General features: G+C 41.4%; 1 protein-coding gene across 1 annotated transcript in view; it reads right to left on the reverse strand.

Moving 5' to 3' along the window:
- The window catches only part of ATP2A2 (ATPase sarcoplasmic/endoplasmic reticulum Ca2+ transporting 2), a 56,751-nt gene extending 35,553 nt beyond the window's left edge, over positions 1–21,198 (reverse strand). The window contains exons 1-5 of the mRNA XM_081113390.1: positions 20,990–21,198; positions 20,246–20,263; positions 20,076–20,158; positions 9,301–9,405; positions 3,783–3,921 (exon numbers count right to left, since the gene is read on the reverse strand). Of these exons, the coding sequence (XP_080969516.1) occupies positions 3,783–3,921; positions 9,301–9,405; positions 20,076–20,158; positions 20,246–20,263; positions 20,990–21,107 (463 nt within the window). The 5' untranslated portion in view covers positions 21,108–21,198. The remainder of the gene's footprint in view (positions 1–3,782; positions 3,922–9,300; positions 9,406–20,075; positions 20,159–20,245; positions 20,264–20,989) is intronic.
- Between the last annotated feature and the right edge of the window lie 358 nt (positions 21,199–21,556).

The following is a 21,556-nucleotide window of genomic DNA, read 5'->3' on the forward strand; positions in this document are numbered from 1 at the left end:
AAGGCATACTTCATAAGATGGAAATCTTAGGTCACAGATATGAACACTATGCATTGGGAATGGAATTTCACAGTGGGCAACAAAAATCAGGTAGACCAGGGTTATCATCAAGCTTTACCACTATGTGATCTGTATATTGGGCACATTAATACATTATACAAAATTTGCCTCCCCTCCCCAAAAAGGCCAGAGAAGTTTGGTGGTATTGAAAAATGAATAAGAAGCCTATATAGCAGTTAATGCCCAGGGAGTGGCATTAATATGAAATCATGGAAACAAGCAGGAATTACACAATGCATGGTCTTTTAGAGAAAAGAATTTTATATGTGAGTTGCAATAGGAGGCCACTGGAAGGTTTAGCAGGTTAATAAGTTACATGACCTTTAGAAAACCACTCTGGCTGCTGTGTGGAGAACAACTGAAAAACAACAAAGGAAGCCAGAGCCAAGTTAGAACACAATGGCAGTGTCAGTGTGAGGTGATGGTGAGACTGAGGAAACAGAAGTTCACAAATTTGGGTGTGTTTTGGAGACAAAATCAACTCGTCTTAGAGACAGAGAGTAAGAGAAAAGAATCAAGATGACTCCTAAGTTTCTCTCAGCTAGCTAGGTGGTTAGAATGACTTATTGAGATGGGAAAGAAATATTTGAATCACCATTGTTTAATAGAAGCTGGCCTTGTTTATTTCTTCAAAAGGGAAGATGGCTTGAGGATCAAGGTTACACTTTCCTCTGACGCTGTTTACCACTACATATCGACATTTCTGTACTTCATTTCCCATAATTTTATTGAGATATAAATTACTGATGCAAACTAAAGACAGATGCTTTGGGGGTAATTTCTCTAAGTTTTCAAATAGACTCACTACACTGAAATCCTCTAACTGCCATAAAAATTCTTAAATATTCTTAACTTGAGAGGCTGAAAAGTATATTACCAGATTAAGCTGGAGAAATGGAAAACATACAAAGTCAAACAATACTGTACAAGTATTTAGGCAATGATATCTGCAACTGCACATAAAACATATATGCTTTTAAAAGACAAGCTATCTTCTTCCAATGTTTCCTTCCTCAGTTACTAGCACCATCACCCTCCAGTCACGTAAACTAGAAATTTGGCCAGTATCTTTGATTCTACATTCTACCCCCATATCCATTCAGTTATCAAAACTTGTTGCTTTGTGTCTAAATCTGAGGCTCGCTTTTCAACCTATACTTAATCATAATTCCACGATAGATTGGGTGTTAATAATTTGGGTTGAGACTGGTAAAAAAAATTTTTTTTTTAAATATATTTTATTGATTTTTTACAGAGAGGAAGGGAGAGAGATAGATAGTTGGAAACATCGATGAGCGAGAAACATCGATCAGCTGCCTCTTGCACATCTCCCACTGGGATGTGCCCGCAACCCAGGTACATGCCCTTGACCGGAATCGAACCTGGGACCTTTCAGTCCGCAGGCCGATGCTCTATCCACTGAGCCAAACCGGTTTCGGCTGGTAAAAACTTTTAAAGAGTGCCTCAGAGGATTCTGATGTGCCTTCCTGTATAAGAACTACTTTGCATAGGCTCAAAATCTTCCCATTATTCTTTTAAAAAATATTTTCTATTGATTTCAGAAAGGAAGGGAGAGGCCCACAACCCTGGCCCATTAGGATGACGCTCCAACCAACTGAACTACCTGGCCAGGGCCATTCTGACCTACTTTCTATATTACTTCCAGAATTCCTCTATTTATATTTTTGCTATAAAATTCATTGCGACTCCAGCCGGCGTGGCTCAGTGATAGAGCGTAGATCTATGAACTAGGAGATCATGGTTTGATTCCTGATCAGGGCACATGCCCGGGCTGCAGGAGGCAGTCGATCAATGATTCTCTCTCATCATTGATGTTTCTACCTCTCTCTCTCCCTCTCCCTCTCTGAAATCAATAAAAATAAATATTTTTTATTTATTAAAATACACACACACACACACACACACACATATATATATATATATATATCTCCAGTGACAAATGGTAAAATTTGAGTAAGGTCTGAAGATTAGATGATAGTATTTTATCAATTTCTTGACTTTGACAATTTTACTGGACTCATATTAGAGAAAGCCCTTGATTTTAAAAAATAAACACTCAAGCCCTGGCCAGTGTAGCTCAGTTGGTTGAGGGTTGTCCCCAGCACCAAGAGGTCACATGCATAGGTCTGGTGTGGGAGGCAACTGATCAATGTTTCTCTTGAACATCCCTCCCTCTCTCAAAATTAATTTTTTAAATATTTAAAAATAATAATAAACATTCAAATATTTAGGAGTAAAGGGGCATTGAGCCTGCAACTTATTCATTTATACACACTGCAAACCCAAGTATCAACATGTTGGAATACAGGCAACACTGTTCTTTTTTTGGAATAAGAATGACAAAAATTATAGGTAAGAGAATATGACAAGGCAATTTCCTTTTTAGAGGCCAAAACTGTACAGCACAGGGCCAACTGAGATGCAGCTTGTTGAATTATTCATAGAAATGAGTAAGACAATAAGGACAAAGCACACCTTCCCCACAATCAGTGTAAAAGTGTTACAATGAGACCATTCACAAAAAGAAACCAGTAACAAGTATTCTGAACTCAGAAGGTTGTGAAAAACCATGATTTGAATAACCCAATGTGATGACTGCAACAAAATGACTAGACCAGTGGTCAGCAAACTCATTAGTCAACAGAACCAAATATCAACAGTACAACGATTGAAATTTCTTTTGAGAGCCAAATTTTTTAAACTTAAACTATATAGGTAGGTACATTGTTATTAACTTAATTGGGGTACTCCTAAACTGGCCTTTGCTAAAAACATCTTCAATCTGAGGGGTTGACCTCAGCGACCCCACTTCTTTAAAACAGACTCACCCAGGCCGAAAACCGACTTCTGTACATGGGCCACGAAGTTTCAATCGCACTGTACGTGCGTGCCCACACGTGGTATTTTGTGGAAGAGCCTCACTCAAGGGGCCAAAGAGCCGCATGTGGCTCGTGAGCCGTGGTTTGCCGACCAATGGACTCGACTATTCTGACTGGTTCCAGGGGCATTCTGGGTTGTCTGACAACATGGCGCTGATCTAGAGCAGCAGTCACCAACCGGTGGTGCGGGGACCATTGGTGTCCGTGAGGTCCGAAAGGTTGGCAACCTCTGATTTAAGTAAACCTTTGGAACAGCAGTCGCCAACTGGTGGTCCATGAGGTCCGAAAGGTTGGCGACCGCTGATCTAGAGCAATGAGGAGACAGACTCCTTTGAGATCAGTGGAGAGTTCTGGCCTTGCAGTGGATTCATAGCCCAGGCTAAGAACCCTGGCTCAGTGAAATGGAAAAGTATTTCTAATAAGAACTTTTAGAGTCATGAAATTACCCTGAACTATCAACTTGCAGGTATGACAACATTTATGCCAAGAAACAAAAAATTAGTAGCCATTAACTAAAATGCTAACAAACTGCAACACTAATTGTCAAATCAAAATTAAGTTCATTATCTCAATAGCACTAATGAGCTACAATATGTCAAAAGTAATAAGCACAAACAATTCAAACACCTTGTTCAAAAATATCAATAACATGAAGGGCAGTGCCAAACACTTCAAAATTTTATAGAAAATCTTTTTTTTTGGATGGTGCTAAAACCGATACATATGAACATAATTTTTAAAACACTTAACTAGGAGACTTGAGAAAAAGAATGCATCCAGATATACAATCTAGAATAAAAACCAAAAAAAACCCAAACTCACCAGCAATTTCTACAATATCACCAGGAACTATGTCTTTAGCTTTAATCCGTTGTACACTCTTTCTGTCCTGTCTATACACTTTACCCATTTCAGGCTCATACTCCTTAAGGGCTTCAATTGCATTTTCTGCATTTCTTTCCTGTAAAAGAGAAAACAAGATAAAAGTAGTGAACACATGCCTACCACTGCAAGTATTTCTAACCCAAAGAATCAAATTTTATAGAGTTCTAAACTTAAAAGACACAAGAGAAGTACATTAATGACAGTTGTAGTAAACAATTCACATTTTAGGTGACAAATGCTAGGCCCTTATGAGTTTGTATTAAACATGAGCCTAGTGGGCATGGCTCAATGACTGAGAGTCACCCTATGAACCAGCAAGTCACGGTTTGATTCCCCATCAGTGAGGTTGTGAACCCGAATCCCAGAGTTGGGCCAACAGGAGGTAGCCGATCAATGATTCTCTTTCATCAATGATGTTTTTCTCTCCCTGTCCTTTCCTGAGATCAATAAAAATATATATTTTAAAAAGATGAAAAAATAAGCCCCTAAAGGTAAGGGAATAAAATCATAATGTAGAAAATGATTCTGTTCCTAAGCACAGCTGAGACACAGACCTCACCTCCAGCCACACACACCTATACCATTTAAATCAATCCTGTCTCACATGAAAGGTGATGATCTGGGGTTTGACTGCCTAGGTTCTACCCAGACTTTTCCACTTAACAGCTACATGCATGTCAAACTCGCAGCCATGCCTGTATGGCCTTTTATTTAAACAAGGAATGCGGCCTGCCAGCCGTGAGTTTGACATGCTTGAACTACACGATTGTGGGTAATTTACACAACACACAGTTTTACTGCCTTCAACGCCAGGACACTTACAGTACCTACTTTAAGGGTTGTGTGGATTTACAAGCTATATGTAGAATGCTGAGACCAGGAGTGGGCAACCCCTGGCATGCGTGCCAAACATGGCACGCCAGAAACTTTTTTTTTTTTAATATATTTTATTGATTTTTTACAGAGGAAAGGAGAGGGATAGAGTGTTAGAAACATAGATGAGAGAGAAACATCCATCAGCTGCCTCCTGCACACTCCCCACTAGGTATGTGCCCGCAACCAACGTACATGCCCTTGGCCGGAATTGAACCTGGGACCCTTGAGTCCGCAGGCCAACGCTCTATCCACTGAGCCAAACTGGTCAGGGCGCCACGCCAGTAACTTTTGCTGGCACTCGAAACCCTCTTATAATCTTCCATTTACAATTTTTTTCTTAATATCGACTTTATTTTTCAGATAAATTCAGTGTAGGTGCATCTTAGATAAATAATTTTACATAACAAGTTATCTTAAAGACCATAGAAATGGATTGACGAGAGAGGGGAAGAGCAATTTCTATGCCTCTGCCTCAACTCTCCCTGCCTTCCTAGATCCGACCAGTGTTTTGGTTTCATCCACATATGCTTGTGAATCTTTGTTCTCAGTGATGAATTTTGTTAAGTCTCGTAATAGGAGTAGCCTGACGGATGAAAGTAGTAGCTTGTGCATCTCTCTGAAGGTCACGAAATATAAACCTGATGTAAAATCTGTCATCAGTGATGCAGCAGCAAAAGTCCCACTGATAATATCTAACGGAGTCATAAAGTCTTCTGTTGGACTATCAGTGTACATGTATACATTAAAAAATAAATGTATTTTTCACCATCATATACTGTGTTTTTGTCGCTCGAACGAATTTCTTCAAGCTTCTTCACGTACATACACCTTAAGAGATATCAAGTAGGCGTAACATGTTCTCAAAAAATTAGGGTTGACATGCAGAATTTTGAGTCAGAGATTTTGCTGGTTTTGGCATGCACTCGCAAAAAGGTTGCCCACCCCTGGCTTAGACTGTGATTTGGCACATAGTAAATTCTACAGGTGGTAAATTAATAAAATTGTTATGCCTCATATTTCTAAGAAATCTCTCTCCAATGGCAAAAGCCAATAAATGGTTGGGATTTCATTATAGCACTGCCAGTTGCATACCATATTTACCATATTATTTATGAACATATCAAGACTTAGTCATAGTTTTTCTTTCCTAATTTCAAGATGAAAGATGTAGAATCAAAAGGAGTCATGTGTGTGTATGTGTGTGTGGGGAAACTACAGGAAAGTTCCTTTAAGGGGCAAAAAATAAAAAATAAAAGAGTAAACCTTGTGTGCCAAATTTGTCTTCTCTCCTTTTGGAGAATAAGTAACTCAGAGTTAAGGAGCAAGCTGATAAAGTGCATGCCCAGTTGAGGTTGTTGGATGGACAAAGGAAAGGGTTCTTTTCTTTTCTCTCACATTTTGGTCCTCCAACTTCAAGTTCTTCAATTTAACCTTTACTTGGATAGAATTTATGCTCAATCCTATGCAATCTTATTTTTTACCTTACTGTAAGAATTATGTTCTATTGTGAAAATCCTTAAACCTAAGAATTTAGATGACACAACACTGAAAGCTAATGTGTCTTACTTTCTGATGAATGCATCTGTGATAAAGTACAGAACTATATACAACTAGAGGCCTGATGCATGAAATGCGTGCAAGGGGCTCAGCCCTCACACCCCAGCTGCCTTGGGGCCCTTTGGCCCCGCCCCCCACCCACTGGTAATTCTGCCTTCTGGTCTAATTAACATATTAGCTCTTTATTATATAGGATTATATCTGTAATTATAACTTTCCTTACTTCCAGAAGGTAAGAGCCCTCAAGTATTGCCTATACCAGTGATGGTGAACCTTTTGAGCTTGGCGTGTCAGCATTTTGAAAAACCCTAACTTAACACATTGTATGCGGGAAACGTGTTTACACGTTTTACATATTTATACGTTCTACCAGTGTAGTAGAGCGTGGGACACATATTAATACATTTTTTATAGACTAGCGGTAGAATGTGGGTAACGTATAAATACGTAAACTAAAGTTATCGTAATTTTACTGAACGTTGCCATTTGCGCAAAAAATTAGCAAAAATGGCCCGCGCCACCTGTTAGCGCGCAATAAAAACTACCCGCAAACAATGTGTTAACTCTGGTGCCGTGTCACATATAGAAATTTTTTGATATTTGCAACCATAGTAAAACAATATTTTTGATATTTACTTTATATATTTAAATGCCATTTAACAAAGAAAAATCAACCAAAAAAATGAGTTCGCATGTCACCTGACACGCGTGTCATAGGTTCGCCATCACTGGCCTATATCATTCTGTATACTATGCAAATGTGATTAAGATATAAGAATGTTAGTCTTTTTTTAAACTGCTATAAAATTTTACTTTGGAATTCGTATCAGCGTGTGCTCAGATTCAAATTTCAGATACTCTATGTACCTTGGGTTATGTCAGACATTGATCAATGTATGTCGTTTCATGGTTACATTGCCATCTCCCACTTATTTATAAAAAAATAAGTTCCATCATTTCAACGTATGTACATATGTGCTTTATGTTTTTTATTATTTACCACAAGTAAAGGTCAGGAATTGTTATCTTCCTTTTAAATTTTTTTTACTGTTTCACTTCATTACTGCTGTGTGTGTGCTCCATGTGAGTGACATAGGTGCTTATGTAGGTGGGTTCTGACTTTCGGCAAAAATCGAGTTACATCGCACTGTAGGAATGGATCTCTGACGTAGCCCAAGGACCTACTGTGCTACCTATATGGCCTTTGATAAGTCACTTAATCACTATGAGCTTCAATGGTACATCTGTCAAATGGGAGTATCATCTGCCTTACAAGATCACTGTAAGGATGAAATGGGAATGTACATAAAGTATCTACCACATAACTGGAATAAATTAACTAAAAATACATACTACTAGCTTGAGAAAGACCATCTAATGCTGTGTATTGTTTCTTTTGCCTAAATTATTCACAAGAGGATCATTTGTACTTAAATATAAACAATGTTTTTTTGGGGGATCAAAGTAAGGAATATAGTACAATTAAAATTTTCTAAGTAGGCCATCTTTCTATATGAGCACAACACATAAAGATTATTGTGTTTATTAACACAAATCAGAAGTTTACCCTTTTTTGTTGTTGTTGATTGTTAGACAGAGTGGAAGGGAGAGAGGCAGACAAACTGAAACATCGGTGAGAGAGACACATCAATTTGGTTGCCTCCTGCATGCACTCAGGGCTGGGGATCAAGCCTGCAACCGAGGTACATGCCCTTGGCCAGAATCGAGCCTGGTACCCTTCAGTCTGCAGGCCTATGCTCTATCCACTGAGCCAAACCAGCTAGGGCAGAAGTTTACACTTTAATAACTGATGCACTATTTTATTTAGTCCTCAAAGGGATGACTATATCCATCAAAAACCTAAAAGATGCCGAAACCGGTTTGGCTCAGTGGATAGAGCGTCGGCCTGCGGACTGAGGGGTCCCGGGTTCGATTCCGGTCAAGGGCATGTACCTGGGTTGCGGGCACATCCCCGATGGGGGATGTGCAGGAGGCAGCTGATCGATGTTTCTCTCTCATCGATGTTTCTAACTCTCTATCTCTCTTCCTACCTCTCTGTGAAAAATCAATAAAATATATTTAAAAAAAAAAAAAAAAAAAAAAAAAAAAAAAAAAAAAAAAAAAAAAACCTAAAAGAGCAATACTTAAAATAAATTTGAAGTATTAGTTTCAGAGTCTTAAAAATATATATATATATAAACTATCAAACAGATCAGCAAACAGTCCTAGAAAAGTTAAAGTCCTCAAACTAGATATGTGCAGAACAACACTTATGTGAGTTGGGAGGGTGGAGGGATGGGGGAAAGAAATCCCATTTTGTTTCTGAAATAAAATTAGCTTCCATTCTTTGACTATGAAAGGCTTGGGTGACTGGCTGAAAACAGCCAGGAATATGCTCTGAAAGAAAAACAATTTAAGATTTAAACAATTTGCCCTAGCCAGTCTAGCTCAGAGCTTGCGGACTGAACGGTCCCAGGTTCGATTCCAGACAAGGGCATGTACCTCAGTTGCAAGCTTGATCCCAAGTTTTTCACAGAAAGCAGCTAGGAATTACAAAGACAAATACTGGTTCTTAAATTTTCTGGTTTTTGCCCTAGCCAGTTTGGCTTAGAGGATAGAGCGTCGGCCTGTGCACTGAAGGGTCCCAGGTTCGATTCCGGTCAAGGGCATGTACCTTGGTTGTGGGCACATCCCGAGAAGGGGATATGCAGGAGGCAGCCGATCGATGTTTCTAACTCTCTTTCCCTCTCCCTTCCTCTCTGTAAGTGGCTTCTCTCATCCATTGTTCTTAACTCTATGCTATCATGAAGAATGAACAATTCATATAAGCATGAGCAAAGTATATATGCGTGAGAGATCTAAAATTTTGCCATTAAATAAACTAATGAACAAATGAAAACACATGTAGACATTTTGGAAGTATTTTTAGTCAACACATCAGGAAAAAACAGATAACAGAAAGATTAATGGAGTTTAGTCACAGAAATTACTAAAACTTAGTAGTGGAGGATTTTGTGCTTACCTGCCAGACACCCACAATGGCATTGGCTACTAATATAAGTAAAATTACAAAGGGTTCTACAAAGGCTGTAACTGTTTCTTCACCTTCTTCAAACCAAGCCAAAACCTAAAAGAGAAATCACATGTGATGTGTTAGAATTGTAATGTGTTTTTAGGCTTAGTGCCACTTTATAACAAAAGTGGCTGGCACTAATGGAATTACAACACACAAAATCTCTCTTTTCATCCCTAGAAACCAATAGTGGTGAAATGTAATGACATAAAAGACGGCTTATGTCTTATCCAAATAATTATTGAGAATCGAAAGCATACAACTTCTTAACAATACCCTTAAGAGCTAATTTATTTTTTCATGTAATAATTGTTTTAAAACCCAAATAAAACACTTAGGAAAATAAACCCATTCATTTTATATGTACACTAGAGGCCCGGTGCATGAAATTCGTGAACTGGAGAAGGGGGCGGAGGGAAGATCCCCTCAGCCCGGCCTGCGTCCTCTTGCAGTCCGGGACCCCTCGCTCCTTACTGCTCCTTAGCGCTGCCGCGGAGGCAGGAGAGGCTCCCACCACTGCCGCTGCACTCACCAGCCATGAGCCCGGCTCTGGCCGAGCGGTGCTCGGACTGACCACCAGGGGGCAGCTCCTGCATTGAGTGTCTGCCCCCTGGTGGTCAGTGTGCATCATAACAACCAGTCGTTCTGGTTGTTCCGCTGTAATGGACGCTTAGGCTTTTATTTTTTAATTTTTTAATATATTTTAATTTTTTACAGAGAGGAAGGGAGAGGGATAGAGAGTTAGAAACATCGATCAACTGCCTCCTGCATGCCCCCTACTGGGGATGTGCCCGCAACCAAGGTACATGCCCTTGACTGGAATCAAACCTGGGACCCTTCAGTCCGCAGGCCGACGCTCTATCCACTGAGTCAAACCAGTTAGGGCTTAGGCTTTTACTATATACTAGAGGCCCGGTGCATGAAATTCGTGCACTGGGGTGGGGCGGGGTTCCCTCAGCCCAGCCTGCCCCTCTCACAGTCCAGGAGCCCTCAGTGGATGTCCTACTGATGGCCACTGTCTGGCAGCAGAGGCTCAGAGCAGGTGTCCTGTGTGTGTGTGTGTGTGTGTGTGTGTGTGTGTGTGTGTCTGCTGGGAGCCTGCCCCCAGCCACACCATGGAGGCTTGGAGCAGGAGCCCCTCTGTGTTCATCTCTCAGGCTCCTGGCCTCCACTGCATGTTGTACTCTCCCTTGAGCTATGGCCAGGATGGGGGTGCTGTTTGCAAGCCGGGCTTTCCTGCTCCCAGATTGCCATGGCAACCAGGGAGCAGGCCCAGCTGGGGGCTGCCCACAGGCCAGGCTTGCTTTCCTGCTCCCGGATCAGGCCCAGCTGGGAGCTGCCCTCAGACCAGGCTTGCTTTCCTGCTCCTGGATCACCATGGCAACTGGGGAGCAGGCAAAGTTTGGGGCTGCCTGCAGGCTGGGCTTGCTTTCCTGCTCCCGGATCAGGCGCAGCTGGGGGCTGCCTACAGGCCGCACTTTTCTACTTACCGATGGCCGGGTCACCACAGCAACCCAGGGCCCAGCGGCACTTTCCTGCTCTCCAATAGTCATAGGGTCCCGGCTGAGGGCGGGGCATAGCAGTGTGGGGCTTAGGCAGCACAGGGGTCCCGGCTGGGGGCGGGGCTTACGCCCCGCTGCCCAGGGCTGCACACGGGGCCCGGATGGCAGCTCCGCGCTGTCCCGCCCTGCCTGTAGTATAGGATAGAGGCCTGGTGCATGGGTGGGGGCCAGCTGGTTTGCCCTGAAGGGTGTCCCGGATCAGGTTGGGGGTCCCGCTTGGGTGCCTGGCCAGCCTGGATGACGGGCTGATGGCTGTTTGCAGCTGGTCACACCCCCTTCAGGGTGGGGGTCCCCACTGGGGTGAGGGCCTGAGAACCGTTTTCAGGCTGGAGGGCAACTTAAGCCCCCAGCCTCTCCTTTTTTTCTTTTTTATTCTGGGATTTATTTACCTTCTATAGCTGTCACTGGAGCTTAGAGCCAGCTCCAGCTGAGGGCTGAAAGCAGGTTTTTGGGTCTGTTTGGGTTCTATAATTGAAACTCTGTTGCCATCACTGCAGCTCTAAGCTCTGAGGCCGAAGCTGGCTGAAAGCAGGTATCTGGGTTGTTTTTAGCTTCTATAATTAAAACTCTGTTGCCATCACTACAGCTCTAAGCTGAGGCCGAAGCTGGCTGAAAGCAGGTCTCTGGAGCTTGTTTAGCTTCTATAATTGCAACATAGTTGCTTAGAGTGCAGCTCAGAGGCTGGCAGCGGCAGGCGGGGAACGTTGGCTTCCTCCATCACTGGAGCGAGCAAGCCTCCTGTTCGCTTCAGCTGCCTGGCTGCTGGCCGCCATCTTGGTTGGCAGTTAATTTGCATATCGCCCTGATTAGCCAATGGGAAGGATATCAGGGTTATGGTCAATTTGCATGTTTCTCTTTTATTAGATAGGACTAGAGGCCCAATGCATGAAATTCGTGCAAGAGTAGGCCTTCCTTTCCCCGGCTGCCAGCACTGGCTTCCCTCTAGCACCCAGGACCCGGGCTTCCCTTACAGCCCCTGCTTCGTCCGAAAGGACATCCTGTCTAATTAGCATATTACGCTTTTATTATTATAGATTATATAGACTAGAGGCCCAGTGCATGATATTAGTGCACTGGTAGGGTCCCTAGTGGCTGCTGGCTGCTGGCCAGGGCCTCCCTCCCTTCCCCTGGTCAGCCCCGCGCCTGGTCAAACTCCCGACGGAACTCCCAGCCGAGGGGACAAATTGCATACTACACTTTTATTATATAGGATATTCAGAAGGGAAACTTACACTTAATTTTGTTAAGGTAAAGGCAAATGACTGTAAAAAAATATCAATAAAATATATTAAAAAAAAAAAACACTGACTCGCACACTACTATTATAGAGAAAGGGCCAATAGCAATATTAAATATTTTATATTTTAATTTTATACTATATTATATGGACTAGTTTGACATGTAATTTTTTGTAGTAACGCAATTACTGCACAAATCTTTCTTCTAATTAATTTCCTTTCAATGTGCACGAATCCATGCACCAGGCCACTAGTATCAAATAATATCCTTGGCATAAATCCATAATAAAAATAACTTGATTACTGACTCAAAGTTTTTCCCCATTGGTATCACTGAAGGTTGTCTCAGAATTATTGCAAGGTTGTCCCATAATCAGGAATATATTTTGAAGGTTATCCTCCATATGACATCTAGTATAGCAGCACAGCATTTCAGGAATGACATAAATCTAAAAATATTACAACTGGACACAGAACACTGCGCCAAGAAAAATGATAAGAGAATTAATTTCTTGCTAACACAACCATAACTTTTATTAAGGTCCAAAAGCTATAAGAGAGCCATGGTATACTTCATAGTTGAAAAACACTAAGGTGATTAAGAGAGAATCCAACACAATGAATACTACTAAAATTTTTGGCCAGTTGGTGTGTCTCAGTGTTGATCATCAACCTGTGAACCAGGTGGTCACAGTTCGATACCCAATCAGGGTACATGCGGGCTCGATCCCTAGTAGGGAGCATGCAGGAGGCAGCTGATCAGTGATTCTCTCTCATCATTGATATTTCTATCTCTCTCTCCCTTTCCCTTTCTCTCTGAAATTAATAAAAATGTATTTTAAAAAATAAAAATATTAAAATTTTAACAAGACATTTCCGTGAAAAACTGCCAATCCAGGAGAGATGTTAAACATATCTAATGATTCTATCTGGCAGCTAAGGATTACCTTTGTTTTTTAAAACTGCTTAAAATGTTCCCATATTTCACAATAAAGTCTTTCCTTTAAAAGATTTAGTAAGCAATAAAAGCACCATTTTTGATACTTGTAATATTGTCAGATATCATTTAGGGCAATAATAAAGCCACTGGACTGCGTACTTAGTGGAATACTATAAAGTGAGCTTTTATACAAATAGCTATCAGAAAGATGACTAAAGGCAAGAGCCAACATGAATTTTGCCAAGTAAAAGAAGGTAATGACAAATTAACAAGAAATACCAATTAGGGCAAGAAAAAAACCCCAGTAGACACCAGGACCAGGTAGATGTCAATCACAACTGACAGCTAGTGAACCAGGGCAGGAAGAAAACCAAAATAATTATTAATGTTGCTGTAAGCTTTCAACAGGACATTCCTGGTGTTAAAGCCAGGCCTAATGCCAAAGTGAAATCTTCTCTAGGAAGCTGTAAATTTTGATAGATGCAAGATCACAGCTGCTTTAATACTAGCCTTCTAAACATTTGCCAAGGATAGTATATGAGAAATAAGAAACTTAATTAGCTCTTGGGAGAGAAAAACTACTCAACTTGAAGAGTAACTAGGACCTTTCCAAAAGGTCAGCGAAGCATTAGCAACTGTAAGATAAGCTTCACACCTTGTTAAAGCGGATATGAATTTCCCTCTTGGCAGCTAGGCCTAGAGGAACAAACTTAGAGCACTATCTCATAACAGCTGGAGAAAGGAAAAGACTAAGGCAAGCAGTGATAGATCAGAGCAAACCTCCACTTTTCAAGAAATGTAGTTTCTTTGCACAAGTGGTATTCATCAATAATATAATAATCCTAACCTGTACAATGCAGTACTCTTTCCTTCCACCATATCACTTTAAATGTTTATGTGTAAGAAACACAGGCATTTACAGTTCTTTAAAAGTTCTGCAGATATACTAATTACTGCTTCATAAGAAACTAGTGGGCAAATAAATCTCTTAGGTAGAAGGATGGTGCTGATATTAAAAATTGACAACCAACAATTTTCTGAGTACTTTGAAAAATGCCTATTTTAAAACCACAAATAACCCAAAGAATTAAATACTACAGTCCAAAATGAAAATAAACTGTATTTCATTAACTGGTAAGAATCAATCCAGTCTATCATGTTCAAATCACATTGTACAATCCTTCATGGTTTTGTTCTATTGAAAAGAAAACCTCTCTTGTGTAAGTGGTGTTGACAAATAAGACTCCATAAAATGAGGAAGAAGGTAGAGAAAAGGTGAAATTGGATGAGTGACACATTACTGAAATGCAAGATTCCTCATTAGCATAATAGTACAGCCAGTTCATTATGATTTTCCAGAAGTTATAAAAAATGTATTTATGCCCTAACCGGTTTGGCTCAGTGGACAGAGCGTCGGCTTGCAGACTGAAAGGTCCCGGGTTTGATTCCGGTCAAGGGCATGTACCTTGGTTGTGGACACATCCCCAGTAGAGGGTGTGCAGGAGGCAGTTGATTGATGTTTCTCTCTCATCGATGTTTCTAACTCTCTATCCCTCTCCCTTCCTCTCTATAAAAATCAATAAAAATATATTGGAAAAAAAGTGTTATTTCATAAATACACACACACACACACACACACAGGAGGGAGGGGGAAATGTTTACGGAAATTATTGAGAATAGATTGGCCCGGCTGGTGTGGCTCAGTGGTTGAGCCTTGACCTAAGAACCAGGAGGTCACAGTTCTACTCCAGGTCAGGGCACATGGCTGGGTTGCGGGCTCAATCCTCAGTAGGGGGCATGCAGGAGGCAGCCGATCAATGATTCTCTCTCATTGATGTGTGTCTCTCTCTCTCTCTCCTTCTCCCTTCCTCTCTGAAATCAATAAAAAAAATTTTTAAAAAAGAGCCCTATCTGGCTTGGCTCAGTGGAAAGAGAGTTGGCCTGTGGACTGAAGGGTCCCGGGTTTGATTCTGGTCATGGGCACATGCCAGGGTTGTGGGCTTGAACCCCAGTAGGGGGCGTGCAGGAGGCAGCAGATCAATGATTCTCTCTCAACATTGATGTTTCTATCTCTTACCTCTTCCTTTCTCTCTGAAATCAATAAAAAATATATTTTAAAAAAAGAGAGAGAATAGGTTGAACATAAAAAATTATCAGTTTGTATTGCCTTTTGTTCACTGTTGTATCCCCAAGGGTCTAAAAGATCTCTTATACACAGTTGATGCTCACTATGTATTTATTAAATAAATGCACAAATGAATTTAACAAAACTTCATACAATCTCTAAGGTACACTAGTAAGACTCTTAAGTGGCAGTGTATGAACTTAAATATTAAGAGCAAAAAGATAACCAACTTCAACAGCATCAAAGAAAAGTGGAAGAAAAGGCTACTGCAGTATAATTTTAGGCATAAAGAGTTTCTTGTTCCCTTTGCTTTGCACTGTTTAAATACAGAAACATTACCCGTCTTCTGGGGCTTACATTATCCAGCAAGTTCAATTTCAAACTTGCTAATCCTATTCAAAGTAACCACTTGCTAATGAACATTCAGCTACAATGTAAACTGCTTCAATAGGGTAAGATGGTATCTTTTAATTGTTATCTGTAAGACTGATGTTTGTATAGCACAATAACCTCGAAGACGGGGGTTCTCAACCTCCCTAATGCCGAGACCCTTTAATACAGTTCCTCATGTTGTGGTGACTCCCAACCATAAAATTATTTTCGTTGCTACTTCGTAACTGCAACTTTGCTACTGTTATGAATTGTAATGTAAATATATGAAATGCAGGATGTATTTTCATTGTTACAAATTGAACATAATTAAAGCATAGTGATTAATCACAAAAACAATATGTAATTATATATGTGTTTTCCGAATGTCTTAGTCGACTCCTGTGAAAGGGTCATTCATCCCCAAAGGGGTCACGACCCACAGGTTGAGAACCACTGCTCAAGAGAAGAGCCAAATGATTCACTCTCATCATTGATGTTTCTCTCCCTCTCCCTTTCTCTCTGAAATCAATAAAAAAAGTAAAACAACACTGTTCAAGTCTTCTTGAAGACTTAAAAGCTAGAGATTTTTTTTAATTCCTAAGGAAAATCCCTTTATTGTACTTCAGAACAAATTTGCTGTGTGAATAGTTACCAAATCTACCTAAATTACATAAAGTCCTATGTTTAAAAAAATTAAAAATCAATTTTAAGATTAAAAAAACGTATAAATTAGATTACATTCTCTTTCGATGCCGACACAAACCTTCTGAAAACACTCAATGTTTTCAGATTTGAGACTATAATCTTCTTCAAAACAGCAAAAAAATACATACATATTCACCTTTCATATTTTAAAGGTTTTAAATATGTTAAACCAGTAAACTGCTCATTTTACCTTTTTAAAAATAAGAAATTAAAAGAAAACAACACCCCACACTGGGTATTGAGCCCGCAACCCAGGCACGTGCCCTGACTGGGAATTAAACTGTCACTTTGGGTTCATAGGTCAATGTTCACCCACAGAGCCACACTGGCTGGGCTCAAACACTTCTTAAATATAGTTCAGAGAAAACCAAAGTATAAGGATCTCACATATTTTGAAATGCTACTAACACTAACTCATCCAAATACATATTAGTTATAGCAAATGCAATAATCTAGGCTCTAAAGGGAATTAAGAATACCTTTAGCCCAGCTGGCGCGGCTGGTGTGGCAGAGTGTTTGAGTGCTGACCTATGAACCAGGAGGTTACGGTTCAATTCCCAGTCAGGGTACATGCCCAGGTTGCAGGCTAGATCCCCAATGTGGGGTGTTGCAGGAGGTAGCCAATCAGTGATCTCTCTCATCATTGATGTTTCTACTTCTCTCCCTGGGGGTGGGGGTGGGGGGGATCCCTTTAAAGGGTCCAGTAGGAAGAAAAGACAATTATTGAAATGTAAGTGAAAAGTTGAGAAGTGCCTTGGCCTAAGAAAGTTCTATTAGCATTTTGGGGTTGTCCTAAGTAGCTGAGGTGGGGAAATGGAGGTAGAAGGTAGTAAAACTTATGCAAATTGTGTTACCATAGAGGACTTTATGATTCAGACAGATGAGAAATATATGGCCCTCATGCTCACCTCCTTCAGGTATTTCTCAAACATCACCTTCTTAGAGACCTCTCCTCCTGACCACCCTATTTGAAAATTGTACACCCCTCCCCATATTTCCTTATTCTACTATCCCCACCACTTAATTTTTCTTCACAGCACTATCACCATCCAACAAATTCATGAATACATAAATCTGTGGAACAGCAAACCAATGTTCCTCTCTCTCCAATCAAAAAATAATAATTATTTTTAATTACAGAATTTCTGATGTTATTTCATATACAATGGAAGATATATCACTTCTTCCACTCTAAGTGACCTTTAAAATAAATTATTTTGATGAATTAGAAGCTGATTAAACTATCCCTTTAGGTTACAAGTGTAAAACATTAATACAGTTTCCTACTTTCTGCCACAGCAAAATATTAACTATGGTTAACAGTTTACTACCTAGTTTGATATTTGAAATAAATCACTAAAACCTAATATTTCTTTTTAACTTGAGTAGAACCTGATTATCATATATATAGAACTACCTATTCCTTTCTCCAAAAGAACACAAATATTCTTCCAGTTTTTCCCATTAAATAGAAATAAACTGACAACCACAAAGTTCTTTTGAGTGATAAAGAAATGTGGAATGAAAAGGTCAAGTTCGATGCAGCAGTAGTGCCAACTGCACCTGAAGAAAATCAACAAACAGGCTTTATATCTGCAATTTCTTAATCAAACAAATCAAAGCAAGTTAACAGTACTTTCTAAACACATTACTTTTCTGTGTAGCAACCCACAAAACAAAAATGTAACATAGTCCATTTCCTGAGCAATAACTCCAAGTAGTTACCCAAAAGTAACTTAAATCTCAATTTCAAAACACAACTCTACAAGCTACAAAAACCCAACATCCTACAACAAAGTTAAAGGATTTATTTAAAAACCCATTTGAAAATGCCAGAAACTATAAACTACTTACTTCAAAGCAAACATTAACACACATTAATTAAAAATGTTAATAGTCACTCAAATTGGCCAATCAAGAGATCCTATACAACCCAAATAGTCAATAGCTTGCTTACTGGAAATAATGCCACAGATGCTACAACAGTGCTTTAAGTTATACATACAGAATAACTCATTAGAAATTTATTTTATCTCTGGTTTGTATACACCAGTTAACTTCTAAGAGGTGTCTGATGACCTTACTGAACCCTAGTATTTTCACTAACAAAGCTGAGACTATCTCAGAATTATGTAGCCAGCCAATTTAAATATTACACTAGCCCAAATATATAAATTTTTTTCCCCATGACAATATATTAAAACTAGTTAAACAGATCTATTATGTTATCTTAATTGGTTAAAGTAGCAACCAACTGGGGGAGGGGGAGTTTCAGGGGTTAAATTAAGAATGAGCATGCAATAAATATGGATGATTAACTCAGGATGTTGAATGGTTTGATATACCACTCTTAATTTCATTTAGTGAAAACCACTGAGAAGAGGTCTGATTAATGGCTACACATCACTTGGTTAATGTGGCATGATGTATTATCATTAAAGTCTCAATGGCAGAATTTGTGCACAGAATTACTCCAAAAAAAGTTCAGCCCAGCTGGCATGGCTCAGTGGCTGAGTGTGGACCTATGAATCAGGTCACGGGTGTGGGCTTGATCCCCAGTGGGGGACATGCAGAAGGCAATCAATGATTCTCTCTCATCAATATTTCTGTTTCTCCCCCTCCCTTCCTCTATGAAATCAATAAAAATATATTAAAAAAAAAAAGTTCACCTTTTTCCAATTTTTCCCCTTCACCTAAATTAATGCCCACTATTTTCTTTATTTAGTTCTCAAAATAGCCCGTTATTGTATGGTTGTCATAAAGACTAAGGTAGATCTCTGGGGCTCGCAAACAAACATACAAAAATGAAATCCTGAAGCTGTGTAAATTTTTCAAAGACTGGGTGAATTTGACTTCCCAACATAGTTTTTGTAAGAACAAAATATGTAAGTTAAGGACAAAAAGTATCTCATGCTGCTAGGATTAGAAACATCTGTGTTCTATTCATGACCATTTTTAGGAAAACTAACAATAAGTTCACTGTTCAATTAAAAAAAAGGCAATAAAAAATTATTGAACAGAAAAAAATATTAATAACCTAGAAATAACCTCACCAACCCCCATCACCTTTCTTCTGCTGTAGTCCTTTGCATTTCGCCAGTTTCTTAGCAACCATACAGGACTCAAGCACATGCAGAACAAGAAAAAACACTATGGTTTGTTTTTTTTTTCTTTTAAAATCTAGAACCAACTGTACTGAACATTGTTCTCTTAACCTAGGAGTCACTCAAGACAAGGGTCCAATTTAGATAAATATGCCACCCGAAAGGTCAGTGACCAAATTTGGTCAACAGTGGTGCCATCACTGCCGTCATCATTCTTGTCACTGTCAATAACAACTGTCACCTTGCCATTACCAGGACGGGAGAGCAACTGGTATATTCCTTTTGTAAGTTCTATTTACAGACTATAAAGAGCTCACATCATCTCAGTATGACCTTACACAATGGAAGAACCCCAAACACAAAAGGCCTTCCAATAAAGAACTTTCTGATATTAAAAGCTGATAAGTCACAAGAACTTAAGAGACCCTGCCACCTTCGAGAATAATTTCTAACTGCACTGTAACTGTCGGGAGGCATCTATTTTCTGTTTACAAATGGCTTCGTACGTTTTGCTTGTAATTTAAAAATACCGAGGGTTTAAAAAAAAAAAATCATGAAGATACTGCTTAAACCTCCAAACATAATCTTCTCACCCAACAGACATCATTTATTTCCTGGTTTTTCATTTATGGGATATTCTCAACATTTTGGAGAGAAAATAAATTGCTTTATACTTACAAAAGATATACATGCTGCCAGCAATAAAATTCTAACTAGTAAGTCTTCAAACTGCTCAATCACAAGTTCCAGCAAGGTTTTTCCTGTTAGAAACAAACATCACATTTGTTGTAAATGTCATCTTAACATCAGCACACAAAGGAGGGGGGAGAAATTTTCAGGTTACTTACCTTCTTCAGCCGGTAACTCTGTAGAATGTAGAAATTCGCCAGGCAACGTTTGGGGGGGGGGGGGGGGGAGGAGGAAACAACAGAAAAAAAAAATAACACATTTTAGCCTTGTCTTTTTAAAAGGAATTGCTCAAAATGATCACTTTTTGAAAGCTGTACCTAGATATATATACATTCAACCATGTTCAACGGAAACCATAGTAAAATGGTACCCCGGGAAAACAGGCAATACTTGCTGTAACCAATGGCCTTAGGTCTACCCCAAAGCGTAAAATCTCATCCCCCCTCAACAGGAATCCTGAAACAGGAGTCATTTCAGCGCTGTCATCGCTCCTGCCAGATGTGTGACTCCGGGGAGGACGAGCGCGGCCGGGCATTCTCACTACAGCGACGCCTCGGAAAGCGGCCGGAGCGAGAACATGTCTCGCGGGGCTCAGCCCGGCTGCAGGAGGCTCGTCCTTCCCCCGCGGGGCCGGCGGCCGCCGGTGACAGCCTGCGCGTCGGGCTGCGTGCGGGGAGGGCCGGGGCTCGACCCGCGAGGAGGTCGCAGGAGGCGCAGACCCGACCCCCGCGCCCCCCACCTGCAGCCCTGCTCCCGCGAGCCGGCGCGCGGGCTCAAGCCGCCGCCTGCACCCTCGGCGGGCGCGGAGCCGAGACCCACGAGGTGGGGCCCGGTCAGCCATTTTCCCTGGCGCTCGAGTCCGCGCCCGGCCGCGCGGGGCCCGTGCAGCCCCGGCCACCTACCGTTGGAGCCCCATCTCTCCTTGAGCTTCTTGACCTGCTCCAGGCTCAGCCCCGTGCTCTCGTTGACGCCGAAGTGAGCCAGCACCTCCTCCACGGTCTTTGTGTGCGCGTTCTCCATTGCTGCGGGGGCCCGGCCGGCCTCGCCTCCCGTCCCCGCGGCCTCCTCGCCTCCGCCTCGCACTCGGACCGCGGCCTCGTGCCACCCCGGGCGCCCAGGCGCGGACTGGCGTCTCGCCCTCCTCCTCCTCCTCCTCCGGCCGCTTCCGCCTCGCGGGGCGCTGAATCACCCCGCACCCCTCCCGCAGGCGACCGCCCCTCCGGCTGCCCGGCCTCGCCGGCGCCCGCGTCGGGCTCAGCTGGGCGGCGGGGGCCTCGCGGCCCTCCCTCTCCGCAGAAGAGAGGGCCTCCCTCGCCCTCAACCGCCCGCCCGGAGCGCAGGCCGCGGCCCCCGAGCCCCCTCCCCGCTCTCCTGAGGTGATTCGAGGCCCCGCCCGGACCGGAGGAGGGGGCGCCTGGCCGACCCCTGAGAGCGGAACGGACTGAGGGCAGCGAGCCGATGGGGTGGTG

Source organism: Myotis nattereri (genome assembly GCF_964212035.1).
Source record: "Myotis nattereri genome assembly, chromosome: 19".
Taxonomy (NCBI): Eukaryota; Metazoa; Chordata; class Mammalia; order Chiroptera; family Vespertilionidae; genus Myotis; species Myotis nattereri.